At 40.1% G+C, this 21,006-nt stretch overlaps 1 protein-coding gene across 2 annotated transcripts in view; it reads left to right on the top strand.

Moving 5' to 3' along the window:
* The window catches only part of RTKN2 (rhotekin 2), a 107,267-nt gene that overhangs the window by 48,699 nt on the left and 37,562 nt on the right, over positions 1-21,006 (top strand). For both annotated transcript variants that reach the window (XM_069101857.1, XM_069101856.1), the window contains exons 7-11: positions 2,494-2,588; positions 7,946-8,052; positions 9,537-9,668; positions 14,223-14,388; positions 19,939-20,046. In XM_069101857.1, coding sequence (XP_068957958.1) covers positions 2,494-2,588; positions 7,946-8,052; positions 9,537-9,668; positions 14,223-14,388; positions 19,939-20,046 — 608 coding nt within the window. The remainder of the gene's footprint in view (positions 1-2,493; positions 2,589-7,945; positions 8,053-9,536; positions 9,669-14,222; positions 14,389-19,938; positions 20,047-21,006) is intronic.

Below are 21,006 nucleotides of genomic sequence, written 5' to 3'. Positions count from 1 at the left end.
AGCTAAGTCTTGCTTTGTTTCTGAATTCCTTATCTTTACTATAATCATTCATAGACTACAGTTTATTCATCCATTTACCAGCTTGACAGATACCTCCTTCATTTCCAGTTTTTTTTTAATCTGCCATAAAAAATGTTGATGTAAATAATTTTGCTTCATATGGGATCTTTTCTCCTGTCTTTGACCTCCTTGGGGGATCAGCTAATATTCGTAAAGCTGTTAACACAATGTCTCTCCCCATATACTTCGTAGTGAGATCACTGGGTCAAAGAACATGAACAGTTTAATGGCTTAATTATTTCCTAGAAAGTCACAGTTCTACCAGTGATGACACAAATACATTTTATACCTCCTTTAGTTTCTCTAAGTGCTTTTTCATATACTACTTTTAGGTTAAGAAATAGACATAAAGACTGAATGTTTACATTAAAAATCACATAGCAAGGATTGTTCTGATGTAACTTGAGATTTCTAAAAGATTTCAGAAGATTTTTATTATCCTCTGATTTTTTTCATCAAAGTAATTTGTTGGGTACATTTCCTGGCCCCACCCATTGAATCATCATTCTAACAATGAGCAAAATAAAAGAAAGAACAAAAAAGCAGTTCAGCAGAACTAACCTACCTGTTTGGGAGTGACTTTCTGTGCAGTGTTCACAGCCCAGTTTCCCTACATCTTCAAAAGGAAGGCAGGTACATTCCCTGAGATTTCACATCTCTTTCTTGGGGATAAACTTGGACTGTGATTGCAGTGTTCAGTTTCTTTTTTGTCTTTTTGCAATTGGGGTTAAGTGACTTGCCCAAGGTCACATGGCTAGTTTGTGTGTGTGTGTGTGTGTGTGTGTGTGTGTTGTGTCTGAGACCGGATTTGAACTCAGGTCCTCCGGACTCCAGGGCCAGTGTTCTATTCACTGCACCACCTAGCCGCCCCCAGTTTTTTTTTTGTAATTTTTTTTTCCATTTTCATTGTTGCAGAATCATTTTGTCAATTGTTTTCCTGATTCTGTTTATGTTATTCTGCATCATGTCATCCAGGTCTTCTCATACTTCTCTGAATTCTTCATAGTTATCATTTCTTAGGATACACTCACATCCTTTGTTTCGCCATTCCATAATTGATGAACATTTAATTTGTTTTTAATTCTTTACTTTGGCAAAAGACTTATTTTAGTTACATCCTCTTTGATGATCTCTCTTGCTTCATTGTGGCATGGTGGTGACTCTCAGTTCTTAAAGGTCATGCCAGGGGAGCAGAGATCCTACCAAACCTTTCTGGTTTTTAAGTGTGGACTTTGTGGCCAGTCAAAACCAGATCTTTTTCTCGCCAGGTTGATGTGAGGAATATGACAACTTTCAAAAAATATTGACTACATTTGTGAGCCTCATCAGTGGAAGGAGAACCTATCCCAATGAGATTACCAGTCCTTGCTTTGTGGACAGTTCTATTTGCATTCACCTTTTACCGACTCTCCAGTTTATGCCACCTTCCCACACATACCTAACATAGAAATAGGCACATCAGCACAAATACTCTGCTTGCCCCTCAATACTAGCTTTATTAGAACACTCTGTAGCAGTATCACACCATTTTTGGACATCATTGGAGACAATTAATTCTGCTGTGATCAGTTTTACATATATCTATATATCTTTGATTCTTAAGCCAAAGGTTAAATGACACTATCCTTTAAAAAAAAAAATCAAAGTGTTTATGAAAGACTAATAAAGACGTTTTAGAACGTGATGAAGAAATTCCATCCATTGATGCAGTTTGATACCTACTCCACAACGTACAGTCTTATTCTCCGGTGGCAGCTGAGTTCAGTGACTTACCCAGGGCCACACATCCAGAATGTGACATGAGCAGGACTTGGACCCAGATCTTTTTGATACTGGAGAGGCTAGCTTCTTCTCCATTGTGCTTGATTATTTTTAAAAATCGGTACAAATAAAAAGCAGGAAAATTAACTTACTTCTCTCATCAATTTTATATGAGTGTACTCAGTGCAATATGATGAAATTGATTGCTGTGATTCCTAAAAGCTTTAACAAGGGTGCTATTTTAGCACATAGCAAAATGCAGAAGACAAAAATTAAGAAAACAACTATTGGATTTAAAAACAAGTTACCTAACCCTCTCATGCCATGGAGGAGAGCCCAAAACTTTGAACTAATTAAACCTTGTAAAAAGAAAAATATCAGTTGTTTTGAGTAAATGTTCCAAAGAAACATCTGTGTGGTTATGTGTTTGCATATCTGTGTGTTTTTATAGAGAATTTCTCAAATAATTTGTCAACATTACTTAAAAAGAGGGAGGGAAATAAGCATATGACACTATTTGGTTGTTAATACGTATTGGCTGGAATGGGATCAGACACCCCCACACTCACCACTACCTCGCCTGCCATCTTCCTCCCCACGCGCTCAGTGTTTTAACTGTGAAATTGGGAGCTGTTCTGAAATACTCATTTAGAATTTGTTTCTTACTATTAGGGGTGTAAAGTACAGTTTACTAGCCCATGCTACTTTGACCCTGGAAAATACTGATGACAGCTTCAGGACTCACACTCTTACTATTACTGGAAATGGTAAGTCTATTTAGTTTCATAAAACATACAGATAATTAAATACAATGCTCACATTTTAACATGTTTCTCTCAAAGATGTCTTCATTTTGTCAGTGGATTTGTGTTCATGAGCGCTATTGACATGACCTCTCAAATTGGTCTTCAGACTTGAGAGTTTCTTTCCTCTTTGCTCTTTCTAGGGACAGAGTAATTCAAGAATGGGGTGGGAAGGGATGGGAGTATTTGTCTGAGACATTCCCATCACAATGTGAGCCAAGAGGAAGATGTTTTGGGTCCATTCCCCCTCTTATGAAATAGACAAGCCCATTGCAGTTCCCCTGGGCAGCTTGAGGGGCAACTGGAGCCTTTGCCAACACACTTGAAATTGAAGTACCCACCCCCTCTGGTGGTAGGAAGCAGATCTTGCCTGTGTCCAATTCAAGGGGATGGGTCTAGGCCAACCATCTTGTGGGCAGTAGCAAAAGAAAGATGGCAGGGGAATGCTGAGTAGAAAGAAGTGTCCGTCACCTCACATCTGCTTAGCTTTGGAGGAAAATGGTGGAGGGAAGAGGAGCATGGAAATTTAGGAGGCTTACAGAAGGTGTGTTGTATAGCCCTGATCCTTCCCTTAGGTGGTTTCTACTGAAGGTAAAAAAAAAAATTTGATTGTGTAAATGTTTGATTTGTTCTGTTTTTTTTTTTAATAGAATATAGTTCATGAGTGAGTCAGAAAAATCAACACAATAGTAGTTTAATGAATAAAGCTCACTTTTCAAGTGGAATGACTATACACTGATTAGAATAATACTTCCATGTTCAGGTTCTGATGAGAAAGTGTCTCTGGAGCAGAATCTTTTTTTGCATTGTCAGCTTTCCCAGGAAGCCATCCAAACTCAAAAATAGCTATCATGGTCTCATCTAATTTAATGTTTAAATTCCTTATCTGTTAGGATCTGATATGATAAATATTGGACACAATGTTGTGATATCATAAAGTACAAAATTAGTGGAATCAACCCCACCAATTGTCTCCAGACTTGAAAATAAAAAGGAATGGCCACCATTTTGTTTTTCTGGCTTGAAAATCCAGCAGTGGTATCAAGGGGAAAAACATTTTCACAAAAACACTGCTCCTCTTTTTTTTTGAGAAAATCAGCCTCAGCCACTACAGGAGATAGATTATTCCACTTTCCTAGAAACAGATTTCTCTAGGCTGCCTGGTTTGCCTTCCAAGTAGCTTATGTTCTGTTGGATCAGTATTGTTCGGTATAAGACATGTGCATATTTGGGGATTAAGATTTTAACCAAAGTTCAGTTAATTCAGTCAAAAGCTAAAATAATCATGAAAATAATAATATTGTATTTTGTGTTATGTTTCAAATACTCCCTGATGTACTTGAAGACTTTTGACCTGCCATCTTTTTAGCACATTCTTAATAACTTTGCAATAATGTGCTAACAGAGTATTTTAAAGTCCATAAAGAATAAGAAATGTTCCTTCTGAGGTTCTAAGGGGGCTTGGTTTAGCCATTAAATGTAGCAGCCAGTGTTTATAGGAAACTGGATAAGGACAGACTAGACCTGTTTCTTTCATTCCTTGGTATGGGGAAATCCTGGGGGAAAAAACTCCTCAATTATTGCAAGTTGACACATTATCTGCAACCCTCCAGTGCAGGCTGAAGTATATTTAAATGTGATTGGGGGATATTTAACAAAATAACTAAAAATACAATCAACATAGTTAATATTACATTTTTGAACTTACATCAATTTGCATCCTGCAGGGATCCTTATGTACAGGTTTGTGACCTCCTGTCTCTGTTGAGATTTGACACTATTGACTAATGACACTGAGAAGTTAGGTTGGGTTGTACCCCAGAACCTTCTGGCTTCCAGGCCATGCTGGCTAAGAAAGCTATTCAGATTCTAAATGCAGGGATTCTTCAAGTTGCATAGGCCTGGGGCTAAGTCCCTTAGTGTGACTGATGTTCATGGGAATGGTTGCCCCAGTTGGGTGGTCCATGTACCTCAGTCCCTTCCCTCCTCCCTGTTGGGCTCCTCAGGATGGCCTCTTTGTCCATTCCTTCTCATTTATTTTCCCTCTTCTGTGGATACACTCATCACATGCCCTGTTCTCTTGGGTTTCCTTTTGTCAGTTTGCATTATTTCCCAAATGTCTTTCTAGCTTTATTGCTCTTATTTATGTCCCATTCCATTCATTAGAATGTAAGCTCCTTGAGGTCAGGCACTGAAATCATAGACTCACAATTGAGCCAGGAGCTCCAGCCCACACACAAATGAGACATCCCACAAGTGGTCATCCAGCCTGTACTTTAATTCCATTTTGGGTAGCGCTAATTGTGAGGAATTTTTTTTTCTGATGTGGATTCTGTGTTGTCTTCTTTGCACCCACCATCACTTGTTCTTGACTTACCCTTTGGGGCCAACCACAACAAATCTCTTCTGCACATCCCCTTGGAGCCTTCTCTTCTCCAGGCTAATAAATAGACCCAGTTCCTTCAAGCAATTTTTGTATGTCGTGGACCCAAGACCCTTTGCCAGCCTGGTTGCTCTCCTCTGTCGACACTATAACTTGTCTGTGTTCTCCTTAAGCTGTGACATCAAGAACTGAGCATAGTCTTTCATGTGTGGTCTGATGAGGGTCTACCACTATCCCCTTCTTCCTGGAAGCTTTTCCTGTCATTTCAATACAGCGTTACCCCAGACTTTCTGACTGCTGTTATTCTAAAGACTTGTTGTCCAGTCAGCCCCCCAGATCTTTCTCAGAACTGCCCAACTGTGCCACTCCCATATTACACTTACACTTCTGTAAAATTTTATAGCGATTCCTATTGAACGTCCCCTTAGTAGTTTGAGTCCAGTGTCAAGCCTGTCAAGAGCCTTTTGGATCCAGACTCTGTCGTCCAGTGTATTGGCAGTTCCTCTCATTTTTATGATCTCTGCAAATTGGATAAGCATGACATTCATCTCTTTATCTGAGTCATTGCCAAAAATGTTCAACCACACCTGGCCAGGCACAGGTGCCTTGGGCCCTCTACAGGAGACCTCCTGCCACGTTGACTGGGAACCATTAACAGCTACTTGAGTGCAGCTGTTTGATTGGTTCTAAGTCCATCTGATGATATTAACATCTACTCTGTATCTCCCCATCGTCATCAGAATAGCAGCTTTGTCAAAAGCTCTGCTAAAATCTAGGAGAATTGCATCCACCGCATTTGTCTCATCTAGTTTTGTAGTCCAAAGAGAAGGAAATGAGGTTAGTCTGGCATGATCTCTTCTTGATGAAGCCACCTTGCCTTTTCTTTGTAATTACGGCTTCCCTTTCTAGATAATGATCAACTATCTCTTTAATGATGCTTTTGGGAAATTTCCCAGGAGTCAAAGTCAAGCTTATGGGCTCCAGTTTGCAAACTGGAAACTGGGTCAATCATGTGGTATTTCTCCTGTTCTTCATGATCTTTCCATCCTTGGTGACAGTCTTGGTCATCACATTGGCCAGTTCTCTCAGCACCTGAGCTTGGAGTTCATCTGCTATGAGTGAATTGACTTCAAGGGCAGCTGGGTGCTCTCCCATTCTCTTCTTATCTTGGGCATCAACCCCCTCTTAGTCATTTTTGTTGTTATTTCCAGTGTGGTAGTGATTCTCCTTGGCAGAGAAATCAGAAGTAAACTTTTAATCGAGCAGGTCTGCTCTTCCTGTTATCAGTCTTAATCAAGCCTTCTGCCCCAACCCTGAGCACAGTGCCTGACACATGTTGAACATTTAATAAATACTTATTGATTCTTTAGTTAATATAGCACAGTTTTAAAAAATAATCCCGATTGTTGACCTTGGATCGATTCCCATTTTAATGCTTCTGTGAAAATCTTTAAACTGATAGTTCTTTGTTTTGGATAACCCTTTCAGGGTACATTCCCTAAAATTCCATTATTAGATCAAAGGATATGATTCCTTTTATAACCTTGATTGTGGACTACCAGGTTATTCCAAGACAATATAACTTTATTTTTTTTTCAGTCACTGTTACCTAGCCAAGTGTCCTACAAAATAATTTTTTTTTCTTGAGGGGCTAGATGTGGGTCTTTGGTTAAAACCTATGATTTCATCCTCATAAAGACCCAGTATGGAAATTCCCTCCACCAATCCAGATTCACTTCTAAATTAGGTTCTTAGAGAGTGTCTGGGCCACTGAGAGGTTTCATAACGTGCCCGTGGTCACAGAGCCAGTATGGGCAGAAGGAAGGACTTCTGCCTGGGTCTTCTTAATCACCATAATATTGCCTCTCATCTCTCACATTAACCCATGCCTAGCAAATACCCATTGTCTTTGACTTGTTCTCCAAAAAAGCTCAACACATTTAAACCTATTTGAATCAACAGAGAAGAAGTAAGTTGATTTGTTTCTCCACGATGCCACTGGCATTGACTTTCATTGCTTTCATCATTTTTTTTTTCCATTTTGATGGGTATGAGATTCCCATTCAGTCTGGAACCCTGGCAGCCGCTTCCCCAAACTGCTGAGAAACCAGGCCTCTCAGAAGCCCAAGAGAAGTGGTAATGTTAGTTACCCTGCTGTGTCATGTTGGGAAAGGCTTTGATCAACAGACCCCGTGGTTTTCCCATTGACTCTGTTCTGTTTAGTTAAGCTAAGTCATTATTCTTTTTCCTTTAAGCCCCGCAAGCCAACCAAACAGAAGACAGAATTTTGTTACTGCGCATTCATATTTATAGTATTATTAATATTCTAACAGCAAGCAATTTTTCTTTTAAAGTTAATATTTGAAAGTTTTACTATAGCCTTAGGTATGATGTTATTTGGGAGTCACTTTTTAAAAAAGGAAACCTAACTAATTTTCATTATAAAAATCAGTTGGAAAAATAGTATTTAATGTAGAGATGTAGGCTTCTTCTTAGGACATATCTAATAAGTACAGTATGCAATAGAACAACCCCTTTTTATTGACTTATTAAGCAGCAAAAGAAAAGGTAACCTACTCAAAGTCCCTTGTTTATTTTTAGCAGAAAGAAGAGAGGATAAATGCTCTTAATGTCCCTTCTTTCTTGTGGCCCTGCTGACCGAACCCACAAATTTCCTCCTGATCTCCTGGATTTATTGTAGCATTTGTTTGTATCTGATCATGCCATTGGTATTCTGCGTGGAATGAGCCTCAGACAGCACTGGAATAATAAACAGTCAAACAGCTTATAATGCTAAAAAATGAATTTTAAAACCTATTGTTATACAAAGATAAAATATCACAAAATTAAAATGGATTTTGTAACTGCCGTAAATGAGTTTCTATCGCTACACAATGGTTGTGATTTTTCTCCTCCTGATTTTTTTTCCTTTAAACAGAAGAGTCATCATTTTGGCTCCCCTTGTATGGCAACATGTGCTGCCGATTAGCTGCTCAGCCAGCTTGCATGGCTGAAGATGCATTCAGAGGATTTCTTAATCAGCAGGTTCGAATGCTTTTACATATCCTTTAGCAGTAGTGAATGTCTGTTTGAAGTATTAGAGAATATTACACCCAATTAAATCTGTATATACTGATGTTGTTCTCTGGCCTTCTTCCAATAGGGAAAAGTCTGTTGTAGAATATCAGAGTTTATGGGCTTATTAAGGTGTTATGTCTAAATTTGATCAATCATTAGACCAATGTTGGTGTGCTTACATACTCATTATGTAAACTGGGAAGATCTTTGTTGCAATTGGGCTTACAAGGGGAAAGGCCAGCACAGGGTAGAAACTTAAGAGGTTTTTGCTGTAGGGCTCTTTGGCTAGGGATTGTAGCCCAGTCCAGAGGTTGGCCGTGGGGGGGGGGGGGGGTCTTAGGAAGGTGCTTAGCTACCCTTGAACATCAGGGGGATGGGGGATAATCAGTATCAAGATGGTGCTCATCTCTACTTCTGAGTGCCATGATTGTAAAGGATGTGCACATGTGTGTGTGTGTCTAGGTGTTGTGGGTCAATGAACTTAAAAAAAAATTTTTTTACAACAGTTTCAATGTAATTGGTTTCCTATGTCATCTTATATGTTTTATTTTATGGATTTAAAAACATTATTCTGAGAAGAGGTCATAGATTGAGCAGAGAGTCTGAGACAAACAGTCAAGAATGACATGTCTGTGGGAAGAGGAAGAGAGGGTTTGGCCAGAGGGAAACCATTTGTTGCATAAGGAACTCCTCCCCATTTTCCCCTATTCCAGTTCTAAGTGTGCTGGATGTTAAGTAGCAACAGAAGGCCCCTTCTTATGAAGCCCTGATTTGGGGAAGGGGAAATGCTTGACACCTTTCACATAAAGCAGTTATTGGCAGAGATGAGATTTTGGCACTATTGAGGCCTCTGGGCTTCCAAATCTGCCTCTGCCACCTACTACTGATTTATTTATAACCATAAATAGTTATTTCCATCCAGTAAATAATTCATTATGGACTATAGTGAATCAATAGCTTTTTTTCCAAGAGATTCCATTATTAGAAGAAAAGAAAATTTGCATTCTTACTGAGTAGTTGACATTTGCAGTGTTCCCAACAAAGTGTGGCAAAACAAGATTTTGAAAATCACCAAATTATTTTTCTAATTTTGCCAGGTCATTTGATAGATTGCCACTGTGTTCAGAACACTAATTTTTAATAGACTTTCATCATCTGGTGAAAGATCTCCTAGAACAATGTATTGATTATGATTTTGTGTGGGGAGTAGCTCTGTGGTATTTTTTATTTCTTTTTTAGTCTAGATTCTTTGTGAATTTGGGACTTTTAATTCCGTGAAGCTAACTTTTTGATCTCGGGAAATTGATTTACTTCACAGGGAATTAAATCACAAGGGAAATCTTTTGTTGGTTTCAAATTGCAGAAACAGGGTAAACTTGGAGAATTTCAAAATCGTATTAAAATTAGCAAAACTGAGAAAGTTGCTAATTTGCTGATTATTTCTTCCTCAGCTAACTGTTGAAGGCCTGATTATCTGGACAAGGTTCTACTGTGTTCTGAGAGGGGGCCAGCTCTTCTGCTATTATAGCCCAGAAGAAATTGGAGCCAAAATAGAACCCACTTTGGTAGTGCCTTTTAACAAGGTAAAGTACAATGCTCTTAGGCCAGTAAGGATTAAACAAAAAGTCCTAAAAAAGACATGACTTTTGGTCACTTCTGAGTTAGCTGCTTCAGTTCTGTCCCTAGATGTTTGGGGCCTTCCTTACACATCTTAATCACTAAAATGTTGTCATATTTTAAAGCAGTGAAACCTGTTCCCTTCTCTTCTTTCTGTCTTGGAGCTCGTCTTCTTAGTGGGAAATCTTGCACACCCTTTATTGTCTGTGCACTGCTTCTGTGAGTTATCTCCAGTTTATCCTGAATGTGCCTTGTTTGTTCACAGTTGCTGGCATGTTGTCCCCTCTGTTACACTGTGTGCAATATTGTATGGTGTTTGTGGGGTCTCCATCATTAACTGCTCCCCTTGTTTCTCTGCTTTACCACTTCTCTGGGGATGAAGTAAAACTTGGGAGTTGTATTCATTTTGCATTTCTTATTCTTACTGATCCAGGAGCATTCTTTCATCTGGCTGTGAATACTTGTTGATTCTTTTGAGACTTGTTTGTCTATCTTCTATTGGTTCTCCTATTGACTGGCAAATAGCTTTTGGTCACATATTTCTAGTTCACTTTATCAAGGACGTTTATCAGATCCTGATATCCCCTGAGCTCCTGGAGGACAGGGAGTGTCTTTTGCCTCTTTTTCTGTCCCCAGCCGGGGATTCTGTGCCTGAGACCTAGTAGGCCTTTAATAATGTTTATTTATTGATTATGGATTTGATACAAGCCTCAACCTCTTCCCTTCTTAGCCTACTTATATTAGTTTTATTCCCACTTCTAACTAGCTCACCTTGTTATGTGATGTCTGATTTTTAAAATTTTTCCTTCCAAATTACAGACAGTTCTTTTTTGGTGTTATGTACACAGAGATAAATATTTGAAGGGAAAGAAAGGGAATTATTTACTCTGGAGGAAGAGAGAGAGATAATTAGGGCCCATATCAGAATGTTATCCTTCAACATCATCAACAGCGGCACAGAAAAAGAGGCAAAAGACACTCCCTGTCCTCCCCCCCCCTCCCCCCCCCCCCCCCCCGTCTTCCAGATTTGTAACCTTACTCTCCCATGATTCCTTTCTCTGCCTTTATTATATCTTCTAAAGTCTTGTGTCTGTCCTCACCTCTAGACTCATCAGCCCGTCCCCTGCTGAGGCCATATTTATTTCCCATCTGGATGATTGCATGGGCCTCCTGCTTGATCTCTCTGCCCCCAGTCTCCCTCCTCATTCCAGTCTGTCCCCTGCTACGATTGTCAGATGCTGTTCTTCAAGCCTAGATCTGGACATATCACTCCCCTGCCTGAGAGACTTCAGGGGCTACTTCTAGATTAAATATAAACTGTTTAAGGCATTTAAAGTCCTTCATAAACTGATTCTAGCTGATCTTTTTCCTGGCTGTGTTTTGGTAAAATCAGCCTGTCTTTATAGTTGATGTTTGGTTTTATCTTGGATAGGGCACATAATTTTAGAATGTCAGAATCCTTTTAGATCTTGGTTCTGGAGGAGAGACTGAGCTCTACCTTACTTAAATTCAACTCACACGCAGGTCAAGGCATTAACCTGGGGAGAAACAGATCTTGTTTCTGTCATCCAGGATGTAGCTTTTCCTTCCTCACATCATGCATATATTGCATGTGGGCCTTATCCTCAGCAGTGATAAAATGTGGAAGAAGCACAAGTTGTACACTCAATACTTGTGTAGATTCAGTTACAAAGGGCTCCTTAAGAAAATAAAGAACATATACAATTGAAAGTATATTTAGTGCTCATGGCTGGGCCATGCCAGTAGAATAAAAATGGAAATACTTCCAAAGTTTATTTACAATTTTAATGCCATGGCAACCAAACTGTCAAAGGGATACTTTATAAAACCCAATAAAAGAAAAACAATTTATTTAAAGGAGCAAAAGATATAGACTATGAAGAGAAATAATGAAAAAAAATAAGAATGAAGAGAATGACACTTCTGTACCTTAAACTGTATTATAAAGCAGCAGGCATCAAGGTCATTTGTTATCCATTTAAACTACATATGAATAAGTCAATGATAGGGAGTAGACAAGGGAGAATTGGAAATAATGTAACACAATAAATCACCGAGTGTATGATAAACCTGAAAAATTAATTACTTAGAAAAGAACTCCCTATTTGATAAGAACCAGTAGTTAACTGGAAAGTAATCTGGCCAAAGTTAGACCAACATCTTATACCATATTCAACAATGATTCAAAATGGATATGTGACTTGAATATTAAAGACTGACATAAAAAAAGTTAGAAGAAAAGCACATTACATATCTTTCAAAGTTATGGTTAAGAGATGTGTTCTTAACCAGGCCAGGCATAGAGCCAATTATGAAAGATAAAATAGATAATTTTGATAGAATGAGATTGAAAAGCTTCTGCACAAACAAAATAGGCACATCTAGGTAAAGAAGAGAATCAGTCAAATGAGGGATAGAGTTTGCATTAAATTCTCAGATAAGGGTTTGTTATCCAGGGTTTTTGGACAACTAACAAAAAGCGATCCTCTGTTGATAAATGGTCAAAGGATATGAATATGAACAGTTCTCAAAAGAAGAGTTCAGCCTCCTGGAAGAAGTTCCAGGTCACTAATTGTAAGAGAAATGCTAATCAAAACAGGCCTGGAGTTTCACCTCCCACCCCAGCCATTTCGGGTGTGGTCAGTTCTGGAGGGAATGTGGAAAGATGTCACATCCTGATGCCTTGGTAGAGCCCTGAATTAGTGCACCACTTTGAAAGCAACTTGGAATTATACAAAGTAACTGAAATATTCATGGCCTTTAAAACAGATTCCCCGGTCCCAGAATACACCGACATATTTATAGTATCACTTTTTGTAGTAGAAGAGAACTTGGAACAGAGTAGATAGATGATCATTAGGGAAAATGACCTGTGAATTGCAGTGTGTGAATGTAAAGGAATTTGATTATAATATATACATACATATATAATACATAGTGTGTATATATATATGTATAGATAGATAGATAAAAAAAATGTGTGGAAAGATATGAACTAATGCAAGGCAAAACAACTACAGCAAAGTACCATCTACCCACGATGACTACAACCCAGTAAGTGGATGTCAGTGAACATTTATTAAGTGCCTGCTGTGTGCTAAGCAGAAGGGACGTAGAACATGGCAAAAGACCATTTCTGCCCTCAGGGAGCTCCCTGAGGAGTCTAATGGGGATCCCAACAATGTGGAAACAAATATATACAAAATGAGGATAAATTGGGAGGGAAGGTGCTAGAATTTAAAGAGTTTGGGGGGAAATGCTGCAGAAAGCCAAGGAACAAGCCAGGCACCAAAGAAGAGAGCAGAAGGCAAGCGCGCACACATACACACACCCCTCCCTCCCCCTTTGCAGAGGTGGGGGGGGGGGCAAAGGCAGGGAGCCACGGGTGTGGAACGTGACATGTGTTGTCAGATTTTTTTTTTCAATTTATTGATCTAATTTTCTGAAGGGGGGGGATGGTTCTCTTTTTAAAATTTTCTTTTAATTATTCAGTGGAATGATTCTCTGGGAGAAGTAAGGGGAAAAGAAGTTTCGGTAGTGTTAAAAAAACAAAGATATCAATAAACGGTTAGTTTTAAAAATTGAACTGCACGGGAGCCACGGCCCTCCTTTGTCCCACTTGTGACTCCTGCAGTTGAGATGGCTTTTAAAGTCACTGCTATCTGTGGTCTGTCCCCTTAACCATCTTCAAATTTACCTTATTATAAAATCCCCTTTCAATGGCAGGTTATGTTCCCCCAGCAGCCGAGGGGAGCCCTCTTCCTACTCACCATTCAGACATACCTTGTCTAATAGCATCAGCCCCGTGACTCTCCTCTCTTTCTGTGGGCAAATCAGGCCCGATAGAATTATTGTCTTTTCGGGTACTTGGATCTGGTTTTTTAAAATGCTTCCCAGCATTCAAAAATTGAATTTGAACATCTTATGGGAGTAATATCACTTTATAGACCTTTAGCTATGAGCTTCATAAATGAATGGTAGATATAAAATAAATGTTAATGAGGAAACCCTCACAACATCTCACTACAGTAGAGACTCTATTGTCCTTTCCGTGTATCAGCTGATCCTTCTGGTTTTCAGCATGAATGTCAGAACGAAGAGCATTTTACTGATTCTTTTCCATGTTATTACTCTTGGAAATAGATAACTTATACCCTGCATTACAGTTATCATGTGCGCTTCTTGTTTCATTGCTCAGGTTAAGAGCTGCAAATAAAACTGTGTCATTCTGCCCCCCATCCCCCTCAAACATCAGGAAAGATTCAAACATTGGCTGGGTTTTCATCTCATGGAATTGAGCTCAGTCAGTATAGAGAGCCAACTTTAACATGTTACTTATATGGAAACTCCTGCATTCTTTACACAAGTTTGTCCCAGGAGCTCCTCCTTTTAGGCCCACACTAATCAGCGGTCAGACCTGTCCTTGTGTCCGGGCAGCTGGGCCAGCCGAGCACAGCAGGCTTTGAGGTGGATCGTTGGTCTTTTATCTGAACTTTTAGGAAACCAGAATCCGCACGATGGATACAGATCCCAAAAAGAGAGCCAATCGCTTCTTCGTGATCAACCTCATGGCCGGGAAGGCGGTCACGCAGACATTTGCTGCTGATAGTCTGGCAGAGCTTCACGAGTGGATGGACGCTTTCAGGCAGCATTTTTTTGACCTCAGTAAGTAGATATTTGGGGCTTCCTAGGGGCATAGTTGTGTGTAATAAATAGTGTTGCTGCAGGTGCCCTGGTCCACAGAGCATCAGGGTTGGGGGGTTACTCACTGTATGACTCTGGGCAAGCCAGCCATAGTAGCAGCAGTAATAACAGCCACTGGCAGGATTATTGTGAGGATCAAAGAAAATAACACGTGTTACAGAGCCTGGCTCATTGTAGGTACTTAACACATCCTTATTCACTCCCTCTCCTTTTTTTTTTCCCTTTTTGGAGGGGGGAGAACAAGTCAATTGGGGTTAAGTGACTTGCCCAAGGTCACGCGGCTGGTAAATGTTAAGTGTCTGAGATTGGATTTGAACTCGCCTCCTCCTGACTCCAGGGCTGGTGCTCTATTCACTGCACCATCTAGCCTGCCCCATCCCTCCCCTTTTTCCTAAGATTTACAGTGATTTCCTCAGAAATCTTGAGATCTTTATCTCTTTCAATCAGTCAACCTATAAACAAGTATTTGTCAGCTACCTTGCTAGGCACTGAGGATACGAATGGGCAAAGGAGCACACATTCTCTCCAAGACATCTGCATCTGAATAATAAGTGCAAATCTGTACAAAATACATGGGTGACCATGCTGCAGAAAGGGCCCTGGCTGCGGGGGAGGGCAGGAAAGGCTTCCTGGAGAAGATGGGGTTGAGCAGGGCACAGAAGGAAGCACGGGTGGAGGTGAGAGGTGAGGAACAGCGAGAAGACCAGTTTGGATGCACCGCGGAGAATGAACTTCAAGGGGCTCAGGATGGGAAGGGCTATGAAAGCTGAGAGTGAGAGACAGAGGGAGCTATTGAAGTGTATTGAGTGGGAGAGTGACCTGGTAAAGCCCATGCTTTAGGAAAATGTTTGGAGGGTGTATTGGAGAGGGAGAGACTTGTGGGAGGAAGGCAGATCAAAACAGTGAGAGGAGATCAGAACCTGAGTAAGGGTGGTGATCATGGGAGTGGAGAGAAGGGGGCATTTTCCAGAGATATCGGTGAGGTAGAAATGATAAGATTTGGTGATGGGTTTGAATATGTGGGTGAGGAAGCGTGAGCGGTCGAGCATCATGCCAACCCGAGTGATGAAAAGGATCGTGGTGCCCTCAGCAGATGATGAAAGGACAAGTTCGTCCATGGGCATGTTGCGTTTGAGATGCCTCTGGGCATCCAGCTGGAAACAGGCAGACCTGAGGAGAGAGAGCAGGGCTGGTGTGGTCTCCAAGAGTGTACGGAAGACCCAGCATGGTCTTGGGGACCACCCAGAGTTAAAGGATGTTGTGTGGAAGATGGAGACTCACATAGAGCAGTCAAACCAAGAGCACGGTCACAGTGTCTGGGAGCGGAGGCTGCTTGTAGGGCCCCTCGCTTGAAGAAGGCGGCATGGGATGTGGATGGAGAAAAGCCAATCGGACAAGGTCATTGGCAGCTTCCAAGAGAACAGTTGGAGTTGAGGGATGACATGGGAAGCCAGAGTGAAAAGCGAAAGCCGTGGTGTAGACGGGTATTTCTAACAGATTGGCCTGATGCAGAGACACAGGAAGGTGGCTTGAGTCTCGAGGTTTTTTCCACTAGGGGAGACTTGGGCATGTTTGTAGACAGCAAGAAAGGAACCAATAGAAAGAGAGAATTTGAAGATGAGAGAAAAGGAGAAGACAAGATGGGAACACTGATGACTGAGGGCCCATGTAGTGGGCTTGACCTTGGTGAGAAAGGGTCACCATCCTATGGTTCAGAATCCCTGGACAGTGTTGTAACAAGATCTCTAAGAGCCAGGATCCAAGAGTTGTTTCCAAGGTATCATCTTCAATCCTTTCACCTCCCTGCACTCTTTGCCCAGTTACTAAAGAGTTGCCAGCATGATAAGGTTGTGTGTGTGTGTAATTTTTGTGTATATGTGTGTATATACACACATACATGTATACATACACATATATGTGTGTTACACATACATATAATTGTTGTTCAGCTATGAGCTCACCTTCTTTTAGAAGGAAAGCAGTTCTTCTAGAAGCTCTTTGGTTATAGCAATCCATGAAAGAAAGACAGCTGAACACAAACAAGGCTTCTGGGCTACCCCCTTCTGCCTGGGTAATGATGGTGACCAAGAGCAGAAAAGGAAATAGAAGTTCTAATAAAGACCAACATTAACTCTACCCAGTTCCACACTGGGGATTCTACATTGGCCAATGAACAGACGTGGGACTGGAGCAACTGGACCCTATCAGTATGAACATATATTAACGAAGAGAGAGCAGCTTCGTAGGAATGTTTCTTGCGGGTCCTTAGAATGGCAGATAAAGAAGGTGTTGCTGCTGGTTTTACCACGTGTCTCAAGGCAATGAGAGACCATGTCATGAGAGACAGCGCTGTCTTATATTGCAGTGGACTGAATGAGCATTTCCTAGAAAAACAACATGAAGGTAAAAGCCAACATCTGTTGTAGAGGAGGAGGACAGAAAAATCCTTCCAAGAATCTGATAAGACTTTCTAAATTAAATCAACATCTACTTAATATCCAGAGACTCTAGTGCAAAGAAGGAGAGTGAAAAAAAAATGCACTTGGAAATATAGCTCAGGAATAAGCAACAAATGGGGCCGAAAGCTTGTAGACCACACCAAAGTTTTACATATGTCCTGAATGTCTCTCTGGGAGGCACTGTGTGTATCAGGCACCAAAAAAAATCATGAAAAACAATGCTGACTGTATCTTAAACCACTTTTACCATTGTCTGGATTGTTTCTGAACCAGATGTCCTCAGTACTCTGAGTATCTCTGTTAGAGCGCCCTGAATGAGATCCATCATCCCTCAGGAAGGCTTCCCCTTACTATCCAGGTGGGAAAAATCAGGTGGATGAAAAATGTTTGTGGACAAGTAGTTGATTTGTCCCCCCTTTCCCCTGAAAACGGGCTGATTCAAAATATATTGTAATAGGAGGTAAAAGATATTTCAGCAGTGTTGAGGAAGGCAGTCCCATGATAAAGTCTGGCCTGTTTGAATACAGAGGAGAATCGGGGTGAAGATGGGGGGGATCAGGGCCGTTTGGCTGGAATAGAGGAGGCGATGAGAACAGCACTGGATCACTGGAAGCACTGGGTGACTTTTCAGACACAATGCAGCCAGCTCTCCTCCAGTGGCCATTCACAGAGGCTGAGGATTTTCTGTGTTGTGCATAGAGTGATAATAGTGTGTATGTGATAGAGTGCAGCTAGGGGGTGCCATAGTGCATAGAGCACTGGTCCTGGAGTCAGGAAGACTCATCTTCCTGAGTTCAAATCCAGCCTAAGACACTCACTAGCTGTGTGAGCTTGGGCAAGTCACTTCACCCTGTTTGCCTCAGTTTCCTCATCTGTAAAATGAGTTGGAGAGGAAAATGGCAAACCACTCCAGGATCTTTATACCAAGGAAACCCTGAGTGGGGTCACAGAGAGCAGGACACGACCAAAACAACAGAACAACAGCAAAGGCAGCCGTTGGGGGTGGGGGAGAGTCAGGCAGCGGCATCGGGGAGATTGTATCCAGGATGGATGGAGCCCTGGCCCAGCATTGGTCCACCCATCAGCCAGGCACGTGATGGACATGGGAGGGTAACCAAATGTAGGGCTAGGGCCTCCTGTTCCCTCTGCACAATGGAGCTGCTTCTGTGTGAGCTCAGCATTTGTGTTTAACATTTCTTAGGGGAGATTTGGTTTGGATGTTAAGACGCAGCCACCCACAACCATATGCAGCAATTTTCTTTGCTTGCCAGAATATTGGCATTCAGTTGTGAAGACTCGGCCAGTAAACATTTCACCTAAATCTATGCTTCTCTGCCTGGAGCAGAATTTGCTGTTGTGAGGGGTACAGTGGGGAAGGTGGTATCATGTTCCAATTTCCAACAAGATTAGTATCTTTTACAAAATTCAGCTAGCAGTTTAACAATGAAAGTCCTTCAGCTAATGGGGTGCAGTAAAACGCTGCACTTCAGAATTTGTCGAGAAAGGCAGCAGAGACATCCTGCTTGGCTTGTCCACAATCTGTTTCATTATTTTCTCATTAGACTAGAGGTTGATTTGCAGGGGGGAGGGAGGGGAGCAGCTAGCTTTTATGTCTTTATTTAAAAGAGGGGAAAAGTACCGGGCTTGAGATCCCTGGAGATTTAAACTTGGCTTAGAGCACTGTTGAAGGTTTATCCTCCGAATTTTATTCCTTTCATAAATTGCTGTCTTGCTTGTTTCCATATCTTTACCATATACCATACTTAACAGTCTGTAATAAAATACACTGAAAGGTTTTTTTTTTTAATTTTCCTTATTTGCTTGAGGTGAATGGATTGAGAAGTTGTAACTGTTTTAATTAATCTGCTAGTATTTTAGAGCAAAACTCAGAAAACTGCTGATAACTTGACTGAAAATGAGATGTCTTTAATTTCTTAAAGCCAGGAAAACCAGTCAGACTGGATCATGAGCATGGATATTGAGAACATAATAAAATGCAGGGAACCATAGGCCATAATTCAGTCTTTAAAAGTTCCACGCTTTTGTACTATAGTCATTTTCCTGGTCGTGTGGAGGACATAAACATTGTGCCCGGGGACGACTGAATGTCTTTGTATGGGGTAATTAATAGCAGTTGCACTGATGGGCAGTGATGTTATCTGTGCGTAGTGGGTCCTCAGAAAGTTCTGTAATGAAGGAATGAACAGACGAATGAATGTATGTTGCTGGATCCCTTCCAAGGGAACTCGATCTGAGGGTTTGATTTTAAAATAAAAGTTTTGAAAGAACAGTTAATCTTTTCCAAGCTCTTTAAATTTAACTTTCTCCAAGATTAGACTTTTTGAGATTCCAGTGCCTACTCATTTTAAAACGTCTCTCCTAAAACAAATTTGCTCAAGTTAGAAATAGATTGTGTGATATCTATCCAATCTTTTATTAATAACTGGTTTCACTTCAAGAAAAGAGAATCATTTTCCAACATTATATGGTTGTCAAAAGAATGATAATCATCGTAGATAATAGGACAATTGTTTATTAAATAGGCCATTCTTATTTCTTAGTTACATTTTCCCAAATTAAAAGCATGCCTCAAAACTACTGTTGTTTTTTTTTTTTACACATTTTCAGGTAATTTCATCTCAGATAATTTTTATTTTTGATTTTGTCTTTAGACACTGAGTGCTTTTATTCATTATGTAAATGAACATCTCCATACTTTCACCATGAGGGGGAACAAAAAATTGAGGTTACTATCCTTTTAGTAAAGAAGTAAAACATTTACTGTCCTAAGGTCATAGCTTAATATCTGCACAAGGGACTTTTCCTTTAAAAAATAATTCATTATTCTATTTTAAAAATATTGTCATTATATCAAGATTTGGGTTTTTAAAGTAACAGTAAGGAGAGTTATGGGCTTTATATAGCAAGTTTATTTAAAGATGATATTTTTCAGGTTTACTCACAAATCAAATTAAATTTACTGGCATCTGTTAAAAATAAAATATATGGATTTGCATTTATATTTTAGTCTAGTCTGTCTTTTCTTTCTCAGGCCAATGGAAGCATTGTTGTGAAGAACTTATGAAAATTGAGATTATGTCACCACGGAAACCACCTTTGTTCTTGACAAAAGAGGCGACCTCAGTCTACCATGATATGAGTAAGTGGGATTTGTCTTTTCCAAGCTGCAGGGTAACAAAAACAACATTGTCTGTATTCAAACAGCTTGTTCTATTGACATTAAAATGCTGAATTTTTTAGGGGCCGTCAGAATGAATGAAAAAAGACTATGATTACATCCTAAGGAGTTCATGTTTAATATATGAATTAATACAAAATTAATGAATACACATTTTTCATAGCTTGCATGCTTAAGATCAAACACAATTTTAAGGCTTCAGTATGAACAAAGGTACAGGGGAAATAAACATTAACTGAATAGCTGATGAAAATTTTGAAAATGAAAGCTTACAATATTCCAAATTACAGTCATGTACTGTAATTTTTTCTCTTATTAAATTCATTTTTAAGTGGTTTTGGAAAATGAATATTAATGAGTGGAAAGCTTTCATCTTTGGCCAAAGAAAATTGCAATGTTTGGTACTTGGGAAAGTTTGAAACTTTCAGTCTCATTGATATTCCAATCGCCCATATTTTGAAGGGTATTTAAGATCTAAGCTTTGTGAGTTTGCAGCCATATTGTGAATAGACAGGGAATCACAACTACTGTCTATTTTAATCTGTCTTCATCCTGGTATATCCAAACTCACACACTCCTCAAGGCTGGCAGAATGTTTGGAAATAGTATGTTTTGTTGAAGAGTAAATATTATCGAACCATTTATGCTTGAGATACTTTCCTTATAGAAGAAGGTACATAAATGTGAGTGGGGAGGCCTCACTCTGTGTCTCTGGTCTTTTCCCCTCCGGCAAAGTTGATTGCAGTCTTGAGGCCAAATGTTTATTCAGTCACAACAGTCTGAAATTTTGTAATGCCAACCACTGTGGAAATGGAAACATGACCCTGACTCAGAAGTGAGGTGAAGCTTTTCTACCTAGGGTTGTTCATATGTGTATATAAATCTATGAATGTGTATGTATATGTTACACATATGTACTCT

This window comes from Petaurus breviceps, unplaced genomic scaffold (assembly GCF_028583685.1).
Source record: "Petaurus breviceps papuanus isolate PSGF00001 unplaced genomic scaffold, PetGlider_PUasm1.0 490, whole genome shotgun sequence".
Taxonomy (NCBI): Eukaryota; Metazoa; Chordata; class Mammalia; order Diprotodontia; family Petauridae; genus Petaurus; species Petaurus breviceps.
The sequence above is the reverse complement of the archived record's forward strand: the minus strand, read 5'-3'. Positions and strand labels throughout refer to the sequence as shown.